The sequence below is a fragment of the Trachemys scripta genome, chromosome 1 (genome assembly GCF_013100865.1).
Source record: "Trachemys scripta elegans isolate TJP31775 chromosome 1, CAS_Tse_1.0, whole genome shotgun sequence".
Classification (NCBI taxonomy): Eukaryota; Metazoa; Chordata; order Testudines; family Emydidae; genus Trachemys; species Trachemys scripta.
The window spans coordinates 155,315,399-155,339,580 of NC_048298.1; the positions used below are offsets into that span (position 1 = coordinate 155,315,399).

General features: G+C 41.7%; 1 protein-coding gene across 5 annotated transcripts in view; it reads right to left on the reverse strand.

The window, feature by feature from the left end:
• Positions 1-24,182, reverse strand: part of CBLB (Cbl proto-oncogene B) — a 194,667-nt gene that overhangs the window by 32,207 nt on the left and 138,278 nt on the right. For all 5 annotated transcript variants that reach the window (XM_034790499.1, XM_034790511.1, XM_034790493.1 and 2 more), the window contains 2 exons: positions 14,148-14,333; positions 5,328-5,693 (listed from right to left, as the gene is read on the reverse strand). In XM_034790499.1, the coding sequence (XP_034646390.1) occupies positions 5,328-5,693; positions 14,148-14,333 (552 nt within the window). The remainder of the gene's footprint in view (positions 1-5,327; positions 5,694-14,147; positions 14,334-24,182) is intronic.

The following is a 24,182-nucleotide window of genomic DNA, read 5'->3' on the forward strand; positions in this document are numbered from 1 at the left end:
CACCCGCCAGGAGCCTGAAGTCTGAACTGATGGACACAGCGCAAACACTTGCTGCAGACTTGTGTTCCTGAATCTTAGCTTCCATTAAATTATACATAAAGACTGAAACATTAATCAAGTATTAAAACTCATGCAATGTTAACTTTGAGAACTGGCAGACTTAAAACAGCAATGCAGAGGTGTGAATGGCCTTGTTTATCCAAATGGGTTAAGCCTGAAACCTAAAGATGACAATTTAGATGTCAACTGGTGAAAGGGCAGTATATGGCCTCTCCAGAGCTCAATGGCATGGCATTTTCACATTGGCTGGCTACTCAGATTGAGTAACATGACACCTCTACCAGCCATGAGACTGGACCCATGAAACATTACTACCAAGCTCTAATCGGAACTGTAAATGTAAACCCAATACTCTCTTAAAATTTGACTCAAATTAAAGGGCTTTCAACAAGAGTCTAGCTGGATGTAAGGGTTGGTGCTTTCTGTGTGTGAATCTGGATGGGAAAATAGTCACTCTAAACAATATCATGGAATTCTAGAGCTCCTTGCACTGGATCATGTCAAAGCACTTTACCAGCACTTATTAAATTCCAACTTCACCCCTTTGAAGTATATATAATATCCACTTTACGAAATGGAGACACAGAGGTTAAGCAGCTTGTCCAAGGTCACACAGCAAACAGACAGAAGAGGCAACGCATGTCTTTCAACTGTAGTGAGTTAAATCACATATCCATCCTTTCTCTCTTCATAATACAAGTTATATATTTTCCAAGCTAAAGGAAGTTAAATTACAGTAGAGCAGCTCAGAGTTAATAGACTGGTCTAAGAATCATTACTGAACCTCTTGATAAAACTGATTTACAGTGGAATCAAGAATATTTTTCTTAGGTCATTGCTAGGGCCACAGCTATCCAATGTCTTTAAATCTATAGCTGAACAGCTTTAAATCAGCATCTTCTACTTATGGAAAAGATTTCTCAGTTTTCATGAAAATCAGGTGAAGATTGTTAAGAGTAAAGAGGTTTTAGGGCAAGATACAAAGCCCACTTACCCCAATGGCCTTAGAATAGGGCCGTCAGTCAATAAAATCTCCAAGCTATATGTTTAAGTAATTTTAAATACAATTTTAATAAAAGTAGCAATATGTGCTGGCAATCAGTATTTTCAACTTGTGTGCCTTCCTGCAAATAAACAACACTGACAATACAAAAATGGTATTTTTTTCAGTTTTAAAAGCAAAGCTATACAATGGTCAGGCAATAGATTTTAAGCTCCAGAGGCATTAAAAAGACTTATTAACTCGGGGTACATCTACACTACAGGGGGGAGTCGATTTAAGATACACAAATTCAGCTACGTGAATAGCGTAGCTGAATTCGACGTATCGCAGCCGACTTACCCTGCTGTGAGGACGGCGGCAAAATCGACTTCTGCGGCTTTCTGTCGACGGCGCTTACTCCCACCTCCGCTGGTGGAGTAAGAGCGCCGATTCGGGGATCGATTGTCGCGTCCCAACGGGACACGATAAATCGATCCCCGAGAGGTCGATTTCTACCCGCCGATTCAGGCGGGTAGTGTAGACCTAGCCTCACATGAAAAAGGTAGTCTCTGATATCAGTAGGGAAGTCGAACATTCCACTCTGACGAAGGGCATGTTCACTGCCTTGATGCCTAATTTTAGAACCTACAGTTTTCAGGCATATACAGCGGGTGAAAACCAACTCCTCAGAAATAATATTTTCCTAATTAAAAATACAACATGTTTTCACCTGCTTGAAAAGCAAATGGAGTAATTCAAATAGCCTTTATTGGAGAAAGTCTCAAATTAGTAATTTTAAGTACTTGAGAAGTTCTCTATTTTACATGTGCAAAGATGATCTCCAGTAATTACTGGAAAATTATGCAAGTTCTCTTTATTCCTCTAAGGCATTCTATGACCATCTTAATTTTCAAATCCATTTTTTAACCTTTGAAACTAGTTGTTCAAGTACTACAATATAGGATTTTAGCTATTTGTTTTGTCTTGTTTTAAAAATAGAGTTAGCAAAGAATTAATGGATATACTCTGTTTTCATGAAAGTATTCCTCTGACCTGTCTTAAAGGACCGAGAAATTCAAGCTAAAAAACCTGAATACACAAATACCTGTTAATCAAAAAACAAAACCGAGCACTAAAAGGGAGGGCTCGATGTAAGTTAGGATACACACTTTTCCAGTTATATTGGCAATAACCACAAGGCCAAGTGACTTTAATTACCAAAGCATTGTATTTTGGGAATACAGTGTACCTAGTTTGTCATTTTAGTCTTAAACTGAGTTTAGAGACTAAAAATAAGAGGAAGGGGTCAGAACTGTGCATTACTCACATAGATATAACACATTAAGAGCAAATGAGAAAACTTCATTAAGGCTCAATTTCCTATTGTCACTTTACAAATCAACTGTAATGTTAAGAAATCCCTTGAGGATGGATGTTTTGTGGGGGGGTTTTTGGTACCATGTCAATTGTTTATTTTAATCCCACTTTTATTTGAGAGTGGTTTGCTGATGTGTGACTACAACAATAATGGAACAGTACGCAAAGATACAACATAAAAAAAAGACATTGCTTAAGGGACAAATTTTAAGCCAGTCCTCCACATTATTTATTATGTGCTGGCTCTGAACTTATTCATGTGTGAAACTGCATATACATACATGCCTCTGCACTTTAAATGTACAAACATTTGCAATGTATATATTAAAAATTCTAACATCTACATGCACCATTATTAGAATTTGTACCTGCAAAACCCAGCAGCATAGATGCATGAAAGCACCCACATAATTTTCCACATGCACAAATCGAGGCCTAATGGCTGAAAGCCATATCCTAATATTCCAATGAACGAAAAGCTCTGCATAATGTATTAATTTTCCTGAAGGATGCAACTACATCTTTTGTGAAAGCTGTATTTTATGACCGACAACCACAATGATACTCATGTAACACATAAACTTGGACTTCTGACAAGTTTTATGATGTGCTCTACATTGATGCTGGCCACAGAGATGCGATATGTTTGCTTTAGGTATCATGTACTAGCAATCAACTGGGTAAATCCCTAAGACTCTGTCTGATGTTCTATATTCACTGAAAGTATATTACCAAAAATAGTTTTTGCTGACTTGTGTGCATGCAAGTTTGCCATAGGAGTCATGGACATGCATCTGAGGGCAACATTTGACCCTTATGGAAGAGATATTCTATTATTTTGAAATATCTAAAAATAACCCTACATCAAACCATTATAGAGGACAAGACTCACAATCACACTGCAGCAAGAGAATTAACTTTCAATCATTACTAATATAGAAGAACAGCTCCAATATGGGATATTTACTCTTGTATAAGAGGCAAACTATATCTGACCTTCTACCTCCAATACCAGCTACTGGCCTTTAGATGGCCCTATACATAACTGTTCTCAGGAAAGATGTTAATAGTACAGTAAAATGTGTATCATTTCTTTTAGGAAGCTTGTAAGACAGTGAAAGGTAGTTAAAATAGAAGCACATTCTCCAACTTAACAACTATGCTGGATATTGTTTCCCGTTATGATTCATTAAGATGTCAGCAGAGATTTCACTAGATTTTCACTGCTTTGGGTATTTTTTCTAGAGTGATTTTTGATCACATCAGAATGTCTGCTATAATGTGGCTCTGCCTCACCCACCAATTTCATAACTTTCAATATCAGGACTCTAGTACTAAAAAGCAGCATTAGACGTCTGTTCCATTTTCAAAATTAATCACATTTATTTGGACATATTATATGCAATTGTCCAGAGCTGCCATAATGGATTCTGACCCTACTTGCAGTTTTGGAGGCAGAACTCACTGGCTCAAAATGCTAGTGGAGTTAGAAATAATTTGAACAGATTCGTGCCATACTTGTGGACAGGGGAAGTTGCCCATGCCACACCATACTACTCAGCCCAGCCCAGGAGAAAATCACACAGGCCTCTCCCTTTGTCGGGCCACAAGAAAGCCAGGGCCTCGAAGGGAAGTTGCAAATAGCATCATCCTCCATCTCCCAATCCCCTTCACCATAGAGAGATGATGAGGCATCCTCTAAGCCTGGCTCCTTCACATCAAAAATTGCTACCTCCAAGCTACCCATGTCTGCCTTACCAGCCACTGCTGGTTACTGCAGCTCCCACAGCAGGTACCCTGCATCTCCCTATTCAAGTCCACAGGAGTACAGAGAACCAGACAAAGATCCAGCTGCAAAAATGGATGTTATTGCAATTAACTGCAACAAGAACGAGCAGAGATACAATAGCTCAATTCTAGTTATGCTAATACTGCAACCTTATGGCTTTCCTTCAAAGAGGTTTACAGGAGTGATAATATCAAATTGAGGATTGCAGCACATGGAGTCGTGACTAAGGGCACTTTGGGTACGTCTACACTGTGATAAAATACCTGTGGCAAAGCGGCAGCTGGCCTGGATCAGTTGACTCGGGCTTGTGGGTAGAGGGCTGCAGGGCTATAAAATTGCAGTACAGATGCTAGGGCTTAGGGTGGAGCCTGGGCTCTGAGACCTTACGATAGGGGAGGGTCTTGGAGCTTGGTCTCCAGTCCGAGCATGTACACCGCAGTTTTATAGGTGCGCAACCTGGGCCCTGCAAGCCCAAGTCAGCTGACCCAGGCTCTGAGACTAGATGCTGTGGGTTTTTTAATCACAATATTGATGTGCTCTTTTTACTGTAAAAAAAAGGCAATTTATACATTTGATTTATACATATATATATACACACACACACCCCCCGGTATACAAGGTATCTGACTTATAATTTGTTCTACTTTTTTTAAAATGTATAAGCTATGACATGTGCATTTATTATTTACACATATTTCGTGGTTTGCTGTGGTTACAGAGTCTGCATCTCATCTAAGACTGGAGCATTTATCAATAAATGCATATGTAACTTTAATATGGTATTTCCAAAGACAACATATAACTGAAGTCAGTAACAGCATCAACTCTAAGGATCATTTGCTAGAAGAATATAGCAAATCTAGAATAGTTTTTCCTGCGCTGCCATTTTTGTGATGGCTTCAAGTTAAAATTAAATCCTAACTGAACCTCATTTACTGCTTCTTTAAATTAGAGTTTAATGAGCCTCTCTTATTTACAGCCTATTAAGTATCGCCAGGAAAGCTTCAAATGAAGCAGATTGACATCAGCCAACATAAATGGCACTTTAACCAATGTGAGACTTCACGTTGGATTAACACATAAAATTAGGCTTCACGCTTTGTGCCACGCATCTCTTACCTTGGCACCTTCTAAAGGCAAATCATGGCGTCTATGTTTTCTCATAAATCCTGGGTCAGAACCCATTCGGTTGTGCCTTCCATTTATATTCGAACTTGCAGTGAGTCCTGGTTTGGGGGAACTGTCATTTAGGATTCGACATCCTATTAATGGACTTGTCCCAAACACATCTCTGGGGCACCAGGCTTCAAGTGGCACAGGCTGGTCTCTGGAAGGCACACTTTCAGGATGATGCAAATGTCTACTTATCCTGTTGTCCGGCGGGATAGGAGGGGGTCTCTCAGGTGGAGGCGGAGGAGGATCTCGCAAGGGAGGTGGTGGTGCAGGGAGGGGTTTATCCTGTTTCCTCACCATACATGGAGAAGACTAAACAAAACCAGAAATTAAAATAAATTAAGTCTATGGATGTACAACTCATGAAAATGTACCGCTTTACCTTTTTTGTCTAAGGGACAAACTTCAGGCAGAGGCTAAGTAGGCATTTGTTTAAGATGCAAGATCTTAAGGTGGCATCATAATAGTATTGGGACGCATCAATATGCCAATCCCAACCCCCCTCTGCTCCACCAGTGGGGTTCTTGATCAGCAACTCTCTCTTCAGAAAACATATTCCCATTTCCGCAGGGGTGGAGGGGATTGGGGGGAGGAAGGGCTGGCATCTCTGGGTGATGAAACTTCTCCAGAATCCTCCTTTGCTCTGGCTTCCACAATACCTTCTTTGAAGCACTGCTACAGGCCATGCAAAGGATTCTGGGACATATTTGGGAGCTCAAAATGTCTTCTGCAGAAAAAACACATTTTTGGAGTGGGGAATAACACAGTAAAATGGACTGGGTGGCGAGGGAGGGAGAAAAGGAGCATGGAGCAGCAGTGGTTAGGGACCAGGAGGCAGAATGGATAAGTCCCATTTTTGTTTAGGACACATATGCATCTATGGTCAACTCTGCTCTTTACATGTCATCTACTACTAGAACAAACTTGTTCAAGTCACTCAAGTGACATGCTCACTGTATACTTATGCTTGCAGTTCACACACAGTACATTTCCTCTCTCAGAGCATTTCCTTGTTCAGATTTGAACAGCATTAGAAATTAAATGAAATATATTTTAAAACTGTTTGCAAAAATAATGAACCCAAGCATATTTTAAAAAGCAGGAAACTGGTCAAAGGAATATATCTAGGGAGTTATAACGCTCCTATAAGCGTAGTGTATGAGAAAAAAAGGCATTTTCATAAGAATTAGATTATCAACACCACCTTGCAAAATTATGCTCCTCAAGTCATCTGAGGTGTCCACCCACACAAAAATCATTAACTATTAATCATCATGGTAAAAGGTAAACAAATTTTGTGCCTGGATGGTATAGAATTTTGCAAGGCTGCATTGTTTTTCTGAAAGATACGCTCTAGGAATTATTTTGGCTAAGTTTTATAGCCTGTATTACAGTAGAACCTCAGACTTATGAACACCAGAATCATGAACTGACCAGTCAACCACACACCTCATTTTGAACCAGAAGAATGCAATCAGGTAGCAGCAAAGCCAAGAGACAGACAGACAGACACACAAAAACAAATACAGTACAATACTGCATTAAACAAACTACTAAAAAAAATAAAGGGAAAGCAGAATTTTTCTTCTGCATGGTAAAGTTTCAAAGCTGCATTAAATCAATCTTCAGTTGTGAACTTTTGAAAGAATAACCGTAACGTTTTGTTCAGAGTTATAAACATTTCAGAGTTACGAACAACCTCCATTCCCAACGTGTTCGTAACTCTGATGTTCTCCTGTATACAGCATGCCAGACTAGATCACAATGGTCCTTTCTGGCCCGGGGATCTAGGAATATTAACACTACAAGAAAAATAACCCACAATTTTGCTGAAAGGAAGAAAGCACTGCATTTAGCCTTACACTGCAGGTACTCCCTCAATGAATTTCTAGGGCAACAGTCTAACTCCTTTAATCACACTAAATACTAACTTATTCCACTAGTAGACCGCCACCGAAATAAGTGGAACTACTTCTCAGGTGCTTTTCAACATGAGTAAAAGTGGCTAAATCTAGCTTCTACTTAATGAACTTTTCCAAGAAGGCTACAAGGTAGGGCTGGTCAAAAAATTTCTGTCAAAATTGTTTTTCAAAGAAAATTGGTTTTTTGATAAACATTTTTTGTGGTAAGGGTCTTTCTGTGAAAAATTGCAACTTTTCATTGCAAACCTGGAAATTCAGTGTTGGGTTTTTGTTTTTCAACTAAAAGTCAACTTTTTTTCAAACAGCTTTACTGCGAAGTTTTTAACAAAATATAATTTTCTAGTAAATAGTGGTACACCTCTACCCAGATATAACGCTGTCCTCGGGAGCCAAAAAATCTTACTGCATTATAGGTGAAACCTTGTTATATCAAACTTGCTTTGATCCACCGGAGTGCGCTTTACCAGGTTATATCCGAATTCGTGTTATGTCGGGGTAGAGGTGTATTTGGCGGAGGTAGCTGAAATTTTTTGATTTCACAGAAGAAAAGTGGACTATATACAATATTGAAAAATACATTTTCTGTGTGGGGTGCAAAAAATTCAATATATACTCCAAAAGAAGGAGTAGTGTGTTTCTTTCCCTTTGTGCTACACTAAAGAGTAGGGCACTCCTCGACCCCTTGATCTGAGATTTTCAGTTAGTGTTCATTCGGCCCATGCATGGGCCTTATGCCTCCTTGTGACAGATACGTAGCGGTGCACAGGTGAATTGCCCTTAGTTCCTTCTCCACTCAAACATCCCCTTATGAAGAGTCTGAAGCAGAGGGGAAATAGGACAGGTAGTGGCGAACCCACAGGGGGACACATCTCAACGAACAATTATTGCACAAAATGAGTAACCTCTTCTTCTTTGAGTAGTGTCCCTATGGGTGTTCCACTTCAGGTGACTTCCAAACAGTAACCACAAATGGCAGAGGAAACTTCACAGTAGAGTTCAGAACTGCAGAACCAAGTGCCGCGTCAAATGTGACAGCATGGTTCTGGGCATAATGATTTGAAAGAGTATATACTGAAGCCCATGTAGCGGCCCTACATTCAGATACTGGTACATTCTTCAGTAATGCCATAGGGCAGGGGTGGCCAAACTGTGGCTCGTGAACCACATGAAGCTCTTTTTTCATTGAAGTGCGGCTTGTGGAGCTCCCTAGCCCCCCCCCCCCCCCCCCCCGCTTTCCTCCTCCCATTCCCACGTACCAGCCCGGGGGACTTTTGCCCAGAGATCCAGTCTTTTCTGGGCCTTGTCATATGGTATAGACTTAGACAAGTGCTGCCTACCCTGCTACTGTTTCCTGCATCCAGGAAGTTAGGTTGAGGGTCAGGTTAAGTCAGAATCCTTAGGTGGAACATGCTTCTTCTTTCATATGGCTTGGGTAGGTAGCAACAACTACAAATTTATATCTAAAGTTTGAGAACCAGCACACTGCCAGCAAAGGAACGAATGGGACATTCAGATATGATGTGCTCTATTGCTTGACCAGTCGCATACCCAGTGTTTGCCTCATTTTCCATTTAAAGAGGGTTTGTCCACATCTCCCATGAGATGTCCTGATGTAATTCAATCTGCCAGAGTCTGACATGAATCAAACCCCGGTGGTTCCTCAACAGGATGAGCAATGAGCTGTTTGTTTTGAGAGGTCGAATTGCTCCATGTGACTCTCCATTGAGCCTCAGCATCAAAGTTGGGTGTAAGGATCTTGATACGGTTCCATAGAGGGTTGCAGGATTTTAATCTCGTCTTTGGCGGTTCTGCAGGTCACAGTGCAGTGGGATTTCCGTATTTGCATTGACATGATTAAGAAAGCGAGATGTCTGAGCAGCTCTTCTAGTCTGTGGAGGCTGGATGTGCGATAGGTCCGGGAGCCAGTCAACTGGAGTAGATTTGAGTGTCTCCAACACTATGCACATAGCATTATTGAGTTGAGCGTCAAGGAGTTTAGTTTCACAGTGGTAGCTGTGTTAGTCTGTATCAGCAAAAACAATGATGAGTACTTGTGTCCCCTTAGAGGCTAACAAATTTATTTGGGCATAAGCTTTCGTGGGTTAAAGCCCACTTCATCAGATGCATGGAGTGAAAAATACAGTAGGAAGATATATATAGCAGTACATGATGGGAGTTGTCTTACCAAGTGGGACAATTATCAACAGGATGAAAAAACACTTTTGTAGTGGTAATCCGGGTGGCTAAATTCAAACAGTTAACAAGAACGTGTGAGTAACAGGAGGGGCAAATTGGCATGAGGAAATTAGGGTTTTTTTTTTTTTTTTGTAGTCTTTATTCAGGCCTAATTGATGATGGTATATATCACACTAGTAGATGTGCAGGTGAACGAGTGCCTGATGGTGTGGCTGATGTGATTAGGTCCTATGATGGTGTCCCTTGAATAGATATGGAGTTTAGTGTGACTGCTATGAGACCACACTGCACAATATTCAGCTGCAGAACATACCAAGTTAATTGTTGCAGTTTGTAAGGTCCATGGACTGGAGCCCCATGATGTTCCGGTCAATTTTCTGATAAGCGCAACATGAGAACTGACCTTATCACAGGTGTTCTTGAGGTGTTGTCAAAAGGTCAAACTCCAGTCCAGTATAACGTCAAGATACTTTGGATTAGCTTCATGGCTGACGCTCTCACTGCAGAACTGCACATCAAGTTTGGTATTAGCCATTTTATTGTTCAGATGGAAAGCAGTTACCATGGATCTCTTTTGGATTAGGCGTACATTTCCAGCATTGGAAATAATCAGCCATTGTGCTAAGATCTCGGGTTAGGGTGTAGCTGATGATATGGAGGCTTGTATGATGAACTGCTAGGGCAATATCATCTGCATACATGAATTTATTTGACTCCGTCGCTGGTATATCCACAGTGTATAGATTAAAAAGTATTGGGGCCAGGACAGAGGCCTGAGGGATGCCCAAGTTAAAAGTTCTTGGTCTAGTGATCTGGCCATTGAGGTGTACCTTAAAGCAGTGGTCCCCAGTCATTGCTGGGATCGTTCATTGGCAGAGAATGACACAGGAGACCTTGAAGAGGAGACCCTGCCTCCAGACAGTGTTGTATACTGAGGTCAGATCAACAAGGGTCATTCCTGTCTTCAACCTGCATTGGAATCCTGATTCAATGTGGCTGGTAAGTGAAGCTATGGTGGTTTTCCAAACATCCTAAAAATCGACAGCTAAGAAGTACATCCCATGTGGCCACCGCAAGGCTTTCACCCCCTGCTGGACAAAAGAATTCGAGTCTCTCCTGAGGGAATAAAAAAAAGAGCAGCAACCCAGATTAAGCCACTGCAGTGCTTGAGTCCTTGAATTCGGCAAGCCTAGAAAGGTGGAAAAAGACCACTGAAAGCCTTGATTTCACCCATTTGAGCCTTAAGGCATGGGATCCCAGGCAGTAACGCACAACTCAGCCAAGGTGACAGCAAATGCTGTTGCCTCATTTTCTTTCTAACAGCAAGACACTGACAGACAAGATTACACGCCAGGAGGTCCAGTGGGAACTCCACAGAAGATTTCAACAATGCCCAGAAGAATCCCCACTCTCTTCCCCATATTCTGTCGAGGAGATCAATGTTGCACTGTTGGAAACCATAACGCTTTTTACCCACCTGTTTACACATGGGTGGAATAGTGGCAGGTGTCTGCCACACTGTCTTAGTCTGATCTAGGAGCTCCTCGCCGATGGGTGATGCCACCCTGGAGAGTGTTGCTGACTGCAAGGTAGCCAATAGTTTGTGCTGCGAATCCTTGATCTCAGAGGAATTTGAAGAATGACAGCAATCCTTTTTATGAGGTCTTGAAATTGTCGAAAATAATCTACTATGGATAGTGGTGGAGGCATAATCACCTCGTCCGGAGATGAGGATGAAATATGTGTTTGAGGAGTGGCCTCCTTACCTGCCTTAGCTTCCTGCTCCTCAAATGTCTCCTCCTGTGGGGGAGCAGGTTGGGAAGGAAAGTGCTGTACAACTCTGGCCTCCCTGAGACAGTACCAGTGGTCTGGCAAATTGCTGTCAATAGGCAACACACGGGTCCCAGGGTAGCCATTGCAGTGGGGGAAGGGGCAATATGGAAGTGAAGGTGGCATGCAGTGGAGGTTCCACCACCCTTGATAATAAGCCTGATTTTCCCTATGACTTTCAGAGAATGGATTCCTGAAGGGATATGTTGGAGAATCCTCAAAAGAAATAGAGGATATTAACTGGAGGTCTCCTTCATTCTCCTCTATCTCAACTAAAGGAGGCGCACCCACAGAAAACAGCGAAGAGTCCTGTGGTACCAGATGAGGTAGTCCAGGGATCCAGTCTCAGTATCGAAAGAGACTCAGTACCCAGGAGTGGGTTCATCCATTATTAAGAGGTCCTTAGTACATCTCAACTCCTGCGGTACCAAATAGGGGACTGGCACTGATTTGGAAGCCGAGGCCACAGTCACCAAAGCTGATGATACTGCCGATAGTGGGCGTACCAAAGCAGGCACTGATGGTGTCTAGTGCCATTCCTTGCTCAGTGCAGAGGGTGCTGCATGCCTGGGTACCGACAGCTGAGCTGAATGCATAGGTACCGACATTTGGCTGGACTCAACGGTGCCAGTCACAAGTGTCTATGCTTGCCCTCCTTGCTGGTAAAAGGTAGCAAGGCCCTAACGAAGCCATCTCTCACCTCATGCTCTGGGATTTTACTGCCCCATTCATACCAGAGGGGTGTCCTTCAACTCAATAGTACCAAGTTGAGAGATTAAGTCTTCAGAGACTGTAGATCTCTCCAGGAACCTGGACTTTTTCTGAGCTGGCTCCTTAAAGTGACTGTCGGTGCTCCTCTTTTTGGAAGTCTTCCCTGAAGCCTCCAAAGTCTCACCTTTCTTAGGGGAAGTCTGCGCCGATGTAGAAGAGACATTGGATCTGTCAGGAGACAGATGTACCGAGGAGCGGGGAGTCCTCTTGATGTGACTCAGAAGCTGGCCAAAGAGAGCAATCCATCATTAGGTATCTAAGTTTAATCTCCGTGTTTTTCCTTACCCTGGACTTGAGGGCCAGGCAGAAGTTGCACTTCTGGGAGACGTGGGACTCCCCCAAGCAACGGACACACTTAAAGTAGCCATTTTAAAGAGGTATAGCCTCTCGGCAAAAGAGGCAACATTTGAAACCAAGCCAGGCATGTCCTGCCAGGGGAAAAAAAAAAAAATCCTCTCACAGCTTATCTAGCTAACTATAACAACTAACTATAAAAACTATCGTAACCACTATAGAAATATCAGAAAAGTCAAGGAGCGCTCAAGGAGAACACGCTAGGGCTGAGTCTCAGGCTGAGGCAGTTGAGAAGGAACATAGGATGGTTCGCCCTTGCACACCTATATAGCCTCAGTAACCAGCACAAGGAGGTATAGGACGCGTGCATGGGCTGAATGGACACTAACTAAAAATATGCACACCTGAAGTGGAGCCCACAGGGCCGTTACTCAAAGAAGTTTGTGCTACTGAGTGAATTTGAGCACTAGCTGTAAGACCATAGCCTCTTTAGCTCCAGTTTAAGTTAAATGACAGAGTTAATTAAAAATGCTAGGGATGAGGAAACATTTTTATATACCTCATTTGTTTTGGCTAAGTATTATGCTACTAGAATTAAATTTAATTTCAAAAGAAAGCTGAGCGTCAAGTGTAAAGGCAAAATATTGAGAAAATAAATAGTGTGTTTATCATTGGACTGCCATGCACACATACATGCTAATACAGATTTCAAAACATGCCTTCAACATTTAAGCGAATTCTTACATTTGTACACCAATTACAATAAAATGGTTCTCTCATAATAGAGAAAATTCAAGACACTTAAATCCAGTATTTTATATATATTTTCCTTCAGACTTTCAAGTACATCATTTTTAAAACTGTTCTAAATCACCAGTTTTCTTCATACACAAATACGGTATGTATTCATTATGTACACATTTATTATTTCCTTTTCTAAACCATTTGAAAAATGGATCCTAATTTATCACACCTTAAGTTTTTGATAGCTAGATATTTGCATATTTTTTTCTTGCTAGGACATTATGGAAAAGAGTGTAAATCATCATTTGATTACAGCATGCAATTTTAATGCAGATAATGATCTTTTAAATGTACTTTAGAGTACTTTCTGTTGCTGTTTAATGTTGCAAATCAGGGACTATTAGAGGGACTTGTTCCATCAGAGTATGTCAATACCATAGTTTTAAAATAGTGAAATATAAGCATGGGGCTAATCACATGTAATACTGCAATCAAAACAGCGAAATATAAGCTTGGAGCTAAGCCGGTGTGACACTGCCATCAAAGTAAGAAATCATGTTTGTGTCATTAGCTTAGGGTGACCAGACAGCAAGTGTGAAAAATGGGGACAGGGTGTGTGTGTGTGGGGGGGGGGGGGTAATAGGAGCCCATATTAAAAAAGCCCCAAATACTGGGACTGTCCCTATAAAATTGGGACATCTGGTCACCCTACATTAGCTGACTCTGCAAGATGTCATATAGGGGGACGGCCATAGGCTCTGATCCAAGGTTCACTGAAGGCAACAAGTCTTTCCACTGATTTAAAGGAGGCTTTGATCAGGACCTTATTTAGTGAATTGGGACATGTTAGAATTACACAGGGACTTGGTACAAGGCCTAGGGGATATTTTGGATGTAGCCAACTTTAAAAAAATGCACTAGCCAATCTCTAAAAAAAATGCACCCTAAAACTAACAAGCATCATTTCTCATAATTCAGTTAGACAGAAACATGGTAAAATAAGATTTACCTTTGGTGAGCCAGTAGGGCTGACACAAGGTGACCGTGCTACCCCCTTCTGAATGAGATCCAGACGAGGAGGCACCGGTGGGAGACTAAGATGGGGAATTTGCAGGGGGTCTGGAAGTGGCTTTCTTCTCTGTGTAAGCGGAGAGGACCCTGGAGAAGTCACTGGTGAATTCTGTCTTTCATTGCACTTCAATACAAAAAAGAGCACATTACTAGTGTTTACCTGATCCCATTAAGATTACAGCTTTCATTGCTTGATTAAGGCATTTGATATTTGGAAGGTGCTCTAGTCATCTGCTAGAAGTGCTCACCACCCCGCTTCTCTTGATTAACTGACACTCACTTTGCAAGGACAGCGTTATTTAATGAACTGCTGCAATGTCATTCTTACTCCAACTTTTACTGAGACACAGTTTAAGTAAGATTATTGAAAGATTTAAAAATAGACACAAAGAAATTAAATTATGTATTATTGCAGTAGCAGAAAGAGAAAAGAGGTTTATATAGAGGAACAGGGATGGCAAGTTCACTATAGTACTTGTATTTTCCTCTTGGTACATGTTTATTTTATACGCAGCATTCCATTTAGGATTCTATTTATTATTTTTAAAAGCTATTCAATGAAGACTGAATCTTTCACTTACCACACTGCATCATAGGTCATTTTAAAATCACACTTCAATATAAAGCTGAATAAGTTCTTCTAAGCTTTCAGTAAACAAAATCTTCAAGCCGGGATGCATCAGAACAATCATTTCTGATTCATTTGATTTATAAATTTCCCTTGACCAAATTCAATTTATGTAAACCAATATTACATTTAGTATACTTTTTTTTAAATGTCCACAAGTGACAAATGTTAAGCTTATTTTTGTCTCAGCCACTGCTTCACAAAATACACATTGACATTGCAAATTAAGTAGTTCTCTTTTAAAAGGCTAATCTAAATATAGAAAAAGGAATGCAAATGTACCCTGTTATCTAAAAGATAAATCCAATTCCCAGGATTTCAATTCTCATATTAGGCCCTGTCTGTGCTACTAATATATTCAGTTTTGCAACTGTTTTTGAAACTCATCTAATTTATAACACATTGCCAACTCTGTCCACATACAGTATCTATTCAAGGGACACCATCATAGGACATAACCACATCAGTCACACCATCCGGGGCTCTACCAATGTGATATATGCCATCATCTGCCTGCAATGCCCCTCTGCCATGTACCTTGGCCAAACTGGACAGTCTCTACGCAAAAGAATAAATGGACACAAATCTGACATCAGGAATCATAACATTCAAAAACTAGTAGAACACTTCAATCTCTCTGGTCACTCAATAACAGATCTCAAAGTGGCAAGTCTTCAACAAAAAAACTTTGAAAACAGACTCCAACGTGAAGCTGCAGAACTGGAATTAATTTGCAAACTAGATACCATCAGATTAGGCCTGAATAAAGACTGGGAGTGGTTGGGTCATTACAAAACCTAAACTTAATTTCCCCAATACTAATTTCTTCCTACTGTTACTCTCACCTTCTTGTCAACTGTCTGTAATGGGCCACTATCACCACTTCAAAAGTTATTTTTCCTCCCTTGGTATCCTGCTGGTTAACTGATTTATCTTATTAGACTGACCTCACACTTGGTAAAACAACCCCAATCCTTTCATGTATTTATACCTGCTCCTGTATTTTTCACTTCATGCATCTGATGAAGTGGGTTCTAGCCCATGAAAGCTTATGCTCAAATAAATGTGTTAGTCTCTAAGGTGCCACAAGGACTCCTCGTTGTTTTTGCTGATACAAACTAACATGGCTACCACTCTGAAACAGACATTTTAGTTGTATCTATACAACATCTTTATTCAAAACATAAATGTGTGTAATGCTTGTAACAGCACACTCTGGAAGGAAAAGAGAGAATACTTGGGCGATATGCACACAGAGCAGCAGCACCTGGAGTTCTGGTGCACTTTGGAACTCGTACCACACAGAGAACCGGGAGCCCAAACGAGTTACAGACGCATAAATGAACACTCCCACCCCACGTCTACAATGAATACATAAAGACAAACACTTTTCAGCGTAGTCTGCTGGCAGAAGTGAAATACCAAATCGCTAAGACAGATCAATTAGCTGTAAAGTTGTTTTTCTGTGTTTTGTTTTCATCTAATCTGCTCTTAGGTAACAGTCTTACACATGCTGAGATACTGACAAAGGCTAGATAACCTATCTTCCATCATGAACTCAGGACTTGTCTACTCTTGAAACCCTGCAGCGCCGAGACATGGTAGCTAGGTCAACGGAAGAATTCTTCCATTGACCTAGCACTGTCTACACTGGGGTTAGGTCAACTGAACTATAATGCTCCAGGGGTGTAGATTTTTCACACCTCTGAACAATGTAACTGGGTTGCCGTAACTTTTTAGTGTAGACAAGGCTTCAAGAACCTATTCAGGAAAGCACTTGAGTATGTGTTTAAGCTCATTAATTAAATGGAACTTGAGCACATGCTTAAAAATCATGCATGTAACTACACTCCTCACTTTGGAATCATAATTTAAAAAATCCATTTTACTAGAACAGAGGCATTCAATATTGCAGAAAACAAGTTTATTCTCAGTCTTTTTACCAGAAAATCCAGTGTTGTGTTAAAATTGAATTGTTTGGTAACTTCAAATAAAGTATTCAATTATTGTGTATTGACCCTTGTACATGGGGCAAGGGATCTCCAATATTTGAACTGTCCAGGAGAGATCTGGGTAGTGCAGAACACATGCTTTTGGGGAAAATCAGGGATTGGGAGTGTTTTGGGTTCACCCTGAAGGTAATAACCAAGGCTGTTGGGAGCCAGAGTGTGGCTGGTGTGTTGTTGACAGGCTGCTGGGGTCAGAGTGGCTGGATCAGGGCTGTAGCTATACACAGACACTCAGGGACTGACCTGCATGGTGTTTGTGAGAGGCCCAGGTTGGAGGCTACAACAACAAAGCATTGTGAGGCACTCAAGGTTGCAGGGCAGGTGGTGACACCCCTCACTGGTCTGGATGGCACCCTAGAATGTGACAGCTGTGTGCCTTGAGGCCATACTGGACAGAACCACCATCTTCAGAATGCATCTCCAAGAACACTCATCACAGTTTCTCTTGTAATGGCCTTCTCTCACATGGTTCTACTCTGACAAGTGACTATGTAAAATGACTCCTCCTTATTTGCATTGCACTTTTTTCACCCTCCGAATCTACCTGCAGCTCCACCAATGATAGGGACATCATTGCAGAAAGGTCACTGGAAGCTGATGGTGTTTTAACCACTGCCTCATGTAGATCAACTCTGAGCTGTGGTCCCAATACAACAGTTAATATGCCAGTAGTCAGTTAATACTAGCACTCATGCCTTTGCTACCACTGGGGAAGACTTTTACCGCGCTATCGTATCAACAGTTGGGGCGGAGGGGGGGCGGGGGGAGAATGGTTAAGAAAGAATGACTAGCACACAGTTTGCCTAAATAAGTGAGAAGAGTGTTTGCTTCTGTTAGCCCTGTCAAACTTAGCACAGCTAAAAGGGAATGAACTGGTTATTCTACTTTCTGGCATACCATACTAAACAATTATGTTTAAGTTCTAAACAATTATACCTGTGGAAGCCTAATTTGAAGATAATAGGGTTGCACAAGCATCAATAAGATTTGGCCAGCAGAATCTTTATTGGAGGTGATGATACATAAAGGAAGAACCCAGCATGATTCTCAGATTTCGGTTTGTGCTTAAGAGTTAGGGGGGTGGGAAAAACACCTGAATTGTACATTGAGCAAATCCGAAGTTAAAATCAGTCACATATAAAAACTAAGGTTAGAATAAGTTTTCAGAGTTGCACTTTCAGTATACCATTACATTAACTTAGCTGAATAAACTTTTTAAATTTTTGTGTGAAAAGAACTCTGATATGAGAGTGCTGAGCACTGTATCAAATGCCTAAACAGATGACAGCAGAAAATCTGAGTGCAGTGAATTATTTCTGATAGCAACATGACCTGGGTTTTGTACGTGCCACCTTACAGTCTATTATACTACATGAATCTTTTTCTAGTGCTTCTATGTGAAAGATTTTTTTTTTTTTGAGCACACTATTGTGAATGCTCCTCAATTTTTTCTTGACTCATCAGCCCAACACTTTATTATCTTCAGAATTCAAGAGGTTTTCCCATCTGTTATGTTATTCTCCCATTTCACTATGTGATAAGCTTTAAGCTCCATATTTATTTGTTATGTGACTATTTCTACTCCATATGCCATGGCTGGTAACCCACAAGTGTCAAAGTAATAAGGAAGTTTGTTCTAACCCTTCAGGCTTTGGTCAGCCTGGCTGTTTGAAGTCTCTGAGTGGATAATCACTCCCTGATGGTGGGGGGCGGAGCTGAGTTGAGCTAAGCTAAGCAGGGAGACTTGGTATATAAAGTCATTTGCTAGGCCAGGGATCAGCAACCTTTGGCACGCGGCCCGCCAGGGCAAGCACCCTGGCAGGCCGGGCCAGTTTGTTTACCTGCCATGTCCACAGGTTCGGCCGATTGCGGCTCCCACTGGCAGCAGTTTGCCGCTCCAGACCAATGGGGGCTGCGGGAAGCAGCGCGGGACAAGGGATGTGCTGGCCGCCGCTTCCCGCAGCCCGCACTGGCCTGGAGCAGGGATGGAATAGTGATGATGACCTGCAATGGATGCACCATGTTTTCTCCCCTGCCTGAAACCAGAAGATACTTCCTGTGCAAGAAGTGCAAGGTGGTGACTGTGCTGGAGGAAAAGATTCTTGGTTTGAAGGGGCAAACAGAGAAACTGAAGAGTTCCAAGACAGCCAGGTTTGGGAAACATCAGTACGTCAGGTTCAAGGAAGAAAGGAGCCAGACACCAAAGAGTCAGAAAGAGAGGATGTCAGAGTGGGCCTGGCAGTTTGTAAATCATACTGGCATTCCACATGGCTGGGGACAGGCAAGATTGGACAGGCTGTGAGTACTAGAAAGAAGAGAAGCAGGAGAAATTCCACCTAGCTGGAAGTTTCCAGTCAATAACAAGTCCTCACATGGAAACTGTGGAAAATACTTCTCAAGATTCAGCTGTTTCAAGGAAATGGTGATATGTACAGAACACACCTCTCAATGGTAGCTCGGCCCAACCTATAAGGAAAGCAAGCGTACCCACAAAGCATTCTCCAGCCACGCAAGGAAGAGAGACTATCTTTGCTGGGGATTCAATACTCAGAAGAATCAAAAGAACATTCTACAAAGGACAGGTGGATAATAAGACAGTATGCTACCTTCCTGGAGCCAAGACACGAAATGTCACTCAAAGATTGGATAGTATTCTGAAGCTGATGGACCAGGATCCATTGGAGATGGTTCATATAGGCACTAATGACATTGCATCATGGGATATCTCAGATAATAGGTGACTTCAGAGAACTGACCCCGGCACCGACTGTGGCGCCGTCGCTCCTTGCCCACGGGATCCCAGAAGAGCAGAGGGCAGTGGTCAGACCCCAGTACCAGCTGTCTTTTCATCCTTTTCGTCATCGGATGAGGCGGTTGCAAGTACCTCGACCGCTCCGGTCTTAGAGGACACTAGGGTCTTTTGACTCACATTACACTGGTAAACATTTTTTTTAAATGGCAAGTTTTTTCCAGGGCTTATATCTCAGCACTGGTTCACATGTCAACAGTGCCGGCGTGCTGCGCACTGAGAATACGGTGCTTGAGGCTGGGTCAGGTACAGCGTGCTCGAACTGGGGCCGAAGAAGTAGAACTCTGAAGCGCTGCTCTCTGTCCTTAAGGATTCTGGGGCAAAAACCCTTACAGATCATACAGCGGTCTCTGAGATGCCCCTCACCCAGACACTTAAGGCACAACGAGTGTGGGTCACTACTTGGCATAACCTGCCACAGACCGATTATGGTTTAAAGCCCAGGGACAGAGGCATACCCTGGTGCCGGGGAAAAATGTTGGGAGGGAAGACCCCTTCCCCCAGAGGAAACCTATAAGAAAAAACTACACTAACTAACTACATACACGGGGATAGAGATACTGCGAAGCACATGCTTGCCGAGGCAAGAGCGGTAGGGAGTTCCAGCTAGCTGTCACGGGCAGTAAGAAGGAACTGAGTGGGGGTCGGGTTGGCAGGGCCCTATATTGGGCACCATGAAGGCATGAGTCGAGGGGATGTCCAGGCCGACCCTACGGATACTGCTAAGGAAAAATCTTCCGGGTGTCAAACATGTTGCGTGCGCACACCAGATTGGAATGGACATGAACAAGCACTCGAAGAACTGACCATTTATTCCTAGCATTTGTTTCCTATCTTTTAATCAGTTACTGATCCATGAGAGGACCTTCTCTCTTATCTCATGACTGCTTATTTTGCTTAAGAGCCTTGGTGTCAGACCTGCCAAAGGCTTTCTGAAAGTCCAAGTACACTATATTTACTGGATCACTCTTCCCCCCCAGGCTTGCTGAAACCCTCAAAGAATTCTAATAGATTTGATTACTGTACTTGATTACTTTCCACACATACCTACATGGGGAACAAATCTTTAATAATGGGCTCTTCAATCTAGCAGAGAAAGGTATAACATGATCCAATGGCTGGAAGTTGAAGCTTGACAAATTTAAACTGGAAATAAAGTATACATTTTTAACAATTAGGGTAATTAACCACTGGAACAATTTACAGGGGTCATGGTGGATTCTCCATCACTGGCGATTTTTAAATCAAGATGGGATGTTCTTCCTAAAATATGTGCTCTAGGAATTATTTAGTGGAAGTTCTATGTCCTGTGGTAGACTGGAGGTAAGACTAGATGATCACAATGGTCCTTTCTGGCCTTGGAATTTATGCATCTATGGAAATCTTCATACCATCATTAAGTCTGCTAAAGGCTCTCATTAGTTTTTACTTCAATTTCCTGGTTGAAAACAGCAGAAAAATTATTCAGCCTATCTGAAACTGTCATTGTTTATAGCCTTACTATTACCACCAAATACACGAGACCTCAGACTAAAGTTAGCTGGTGTTAGCCAGAAGTTGGATGATGACCTACAAGGAAAATCCAGGTGCTGCAAAAATACTGTTTCTCTTCCCTCCAAGGCAGCACTAAGTCAACATTACTACATGGTGCTAAGAAAAGGGAGACTGGAATGTTGGATAAGTCTCAAAGTTGAGGTCCTGACTATTTATAAGTCAAAGATCCCAGGGTACTTTAGCCAGGACAGGCTGTGGCGCCAAGTGTTCTCACAAAATTCTAATTTCTGTAATTACATTAACAGTGTTCTCTGGCTATATGGCTGTTTGATGTTAAACTTTGTGACATTCCACTACAGAGATGGCTGCACTGCATTTGCATGTCAAGTAATTATAACTGTACATAGATATCCGTGCATTTTAAATAAAAGTTGATGGGTATGCAGACCAAAGCTATTGGTCATAGCATGAGTACATATATGAAGCTAGTAGATGAGCTTTTTCAAAATGCTTTCTTAAAAGTAGATACACAAAATCTGGAATTCCCATTGCCTTGTATGTCACTCACTGGAGATTTCGGTGTATATGTTACTCAGTGAAAGGAATAGAGGGAGTAATCAGCTTAGTCTAGGAAACAGTATATAAAATAACAAGTGATTAATAGACAAACAAGCACAAATAAATCTGGCAATGAAACTGCAGAAATCCTTACCCCTCAGAGGCCCTGCTGCAATATAGACCTGTGCAATAAATATTATATTAAGGAAAAGAGCAGACTCCTTTGTTACAATATGAGCTGCATCAATAAGGCACAAGTGCTGCAAAAGGAAAGCAGTTACAACTTAATTTGCAATAGTACTGCAGAATGATCTTTCAGGCTTGCAGTGAACCAAAACTGTGCTACTCAGTCAGATATGTTAATTAGCAGCAAAATGGGATGTCTATTCTCTCTTAGTGGATGCAAACCTAAGGCAAGAATAAGAATGCTACTATTACTGGCTACAACAACTCCTGAAGGATCTCGTTCTGATCCAATTGCTAAAGCAGCTGCTTTTGAATCCAAGAGTCTTTTTTACAAATCCTAGCATGAGACACTTTTTTAAAGCCTGAAAACATGATTGATTCAGTACAATTGTGAGGATCACAATGTACCGCAAGGAGCCACAATAATATTTTAAGAATTGCATCAAGAAATGTCCAAGACGTTCTGAGCAGACCTGCACCAGCACTGGACTTTTTGGGATTCCTAAATGAGTAAATTTCCTTGAATCTTCATTAACCTACTGGAAACTTGGCTTATTTAGAGCAGCTCATGTTGTTTTCATAAGGGTGATTATGCCCCAGTTGCATTAATATCATCTGGAATTACTTCAAGGGTTATATGAGGACTTAAAACTACATAGAAACAACACGGCTAGGTACACATTCGTCGACGTAAATAGGGCTGCCAATTTGATCTTTCCCAGTCAGTCCAACAAAATGCATTATTTATAATGTCTTCGGTTTAGTATATTAATTAAATTAACTCTAATCCAGAGTTTAAGGTCTGTTAATATCTAGCATTTCTGGTTAGAGATCACCTATATTTTGTAACTCTGAGCATTTCCTTCTTTCTGAATCTATAGCCATGTAGCCTTGGAATAGCACCACTAAAGTAGTTAACATCACCATTAATCTTAACTGGCTTGTGAACTTCAAAACCTACTGGTCACTATGTGAATCTAAACACTATTAAATGAGAAACAATAAAAATCAAACTCCGCCCCACCTCTTGAAGTAATTTAACTGTAAAAAGGACAGCTGGATCAGATTGTTCTATCTACTCTGAGGTCTCATGTGAGCAAAACAAAACCGGCACAGAATGAGATCCAGCTGTCTACTACAGCCTGCCAGACCCATTCATTCATTTATTTATTTTTTTTAAATAAAACCTTATAAAAGTTTTTAAAGTTGTGCAATTGATGTGCAGGTTAGCCAGCCTGCAGTAAATTAAAAACAAGTGGCACACATTTGGTTTATGCTACATCAGAAAGCAGAGAGGGTCTGCACAACTGAAATGCCCCTATTGAAATTTATTTTATTACCCCTTTCAAAGAGTATATTTGAATCCTGTGCCCCTGATTTTTTAGAAGACAGAATGGCCTGAGGGAGGGAAGGGGTAATTTAAAAAGTTAATCATCATTTAACTTTTATATAGCACTGTAAGTTTCGATCGGGCTTTACAGAATTAGGAAAAATAAGCGAAGTCCCCATCCTAAAGTATTTACAGTCCAAGGTCATGATCCTGCAAACACAGGCTTAACTTTAAGTGCATGAGTAGAACCATGGAATTACTTACACACTTAAGTTAATATGTACGGCTCAGATTTTTAAAGGCATTTAGGCATCACTGTGCTTAGCGTCAGAATGCTCAGCTGACTTAGGAGCCGAAACCTCATTTTTAAAAGGTTTTAAGCACTTAGGAGTTTGAAGTTCATTGACAGTCCCTTTCGAAAATGAATTCTGGGTTCCTAAATAAGCTAGGGGTTGAAATGCTGAGCACAGCCATGCCACACTATCTTTTAAAATCTGGGCCTATGTGCCTCAAAGGTAGAAGGACTGAGGCCAAAATTAGACAAGACAGAAAATAAATAATAAATAAGACACAACCACCAAAAGAATGACAGAGGAAGGAGTGGAAGAAGGTTAATTACAAATACAAGTGGTGGGAGCCTTAAGGAGGGATAAATTGAGCCTGTTAGTCAGAGCCCACTGTAAGGGGCAGCACAATCAGGGCCGGCTCTAGGCACCAGCAAAAAAACCTGGTGCTTGGAGCTGCAAATTTTTAGGGGCGGCATTCTGGCGCGTGCCATGCCGCCCCTAAAAATGTGCCCCAGCCGCCCTAACTCACCTCCGCTGCTGCCGCTCGCGCACTACAGCGCGTGAAACAGCTGATTCGCGCGCCGCGGCCACTCGGGATCTCCCCCTCCCTCCCAGGCTCTCAAACCTGGGAGGGAGGGGGAGATCCCGAGCGGCCGGTTCGCGCGCCGCTGC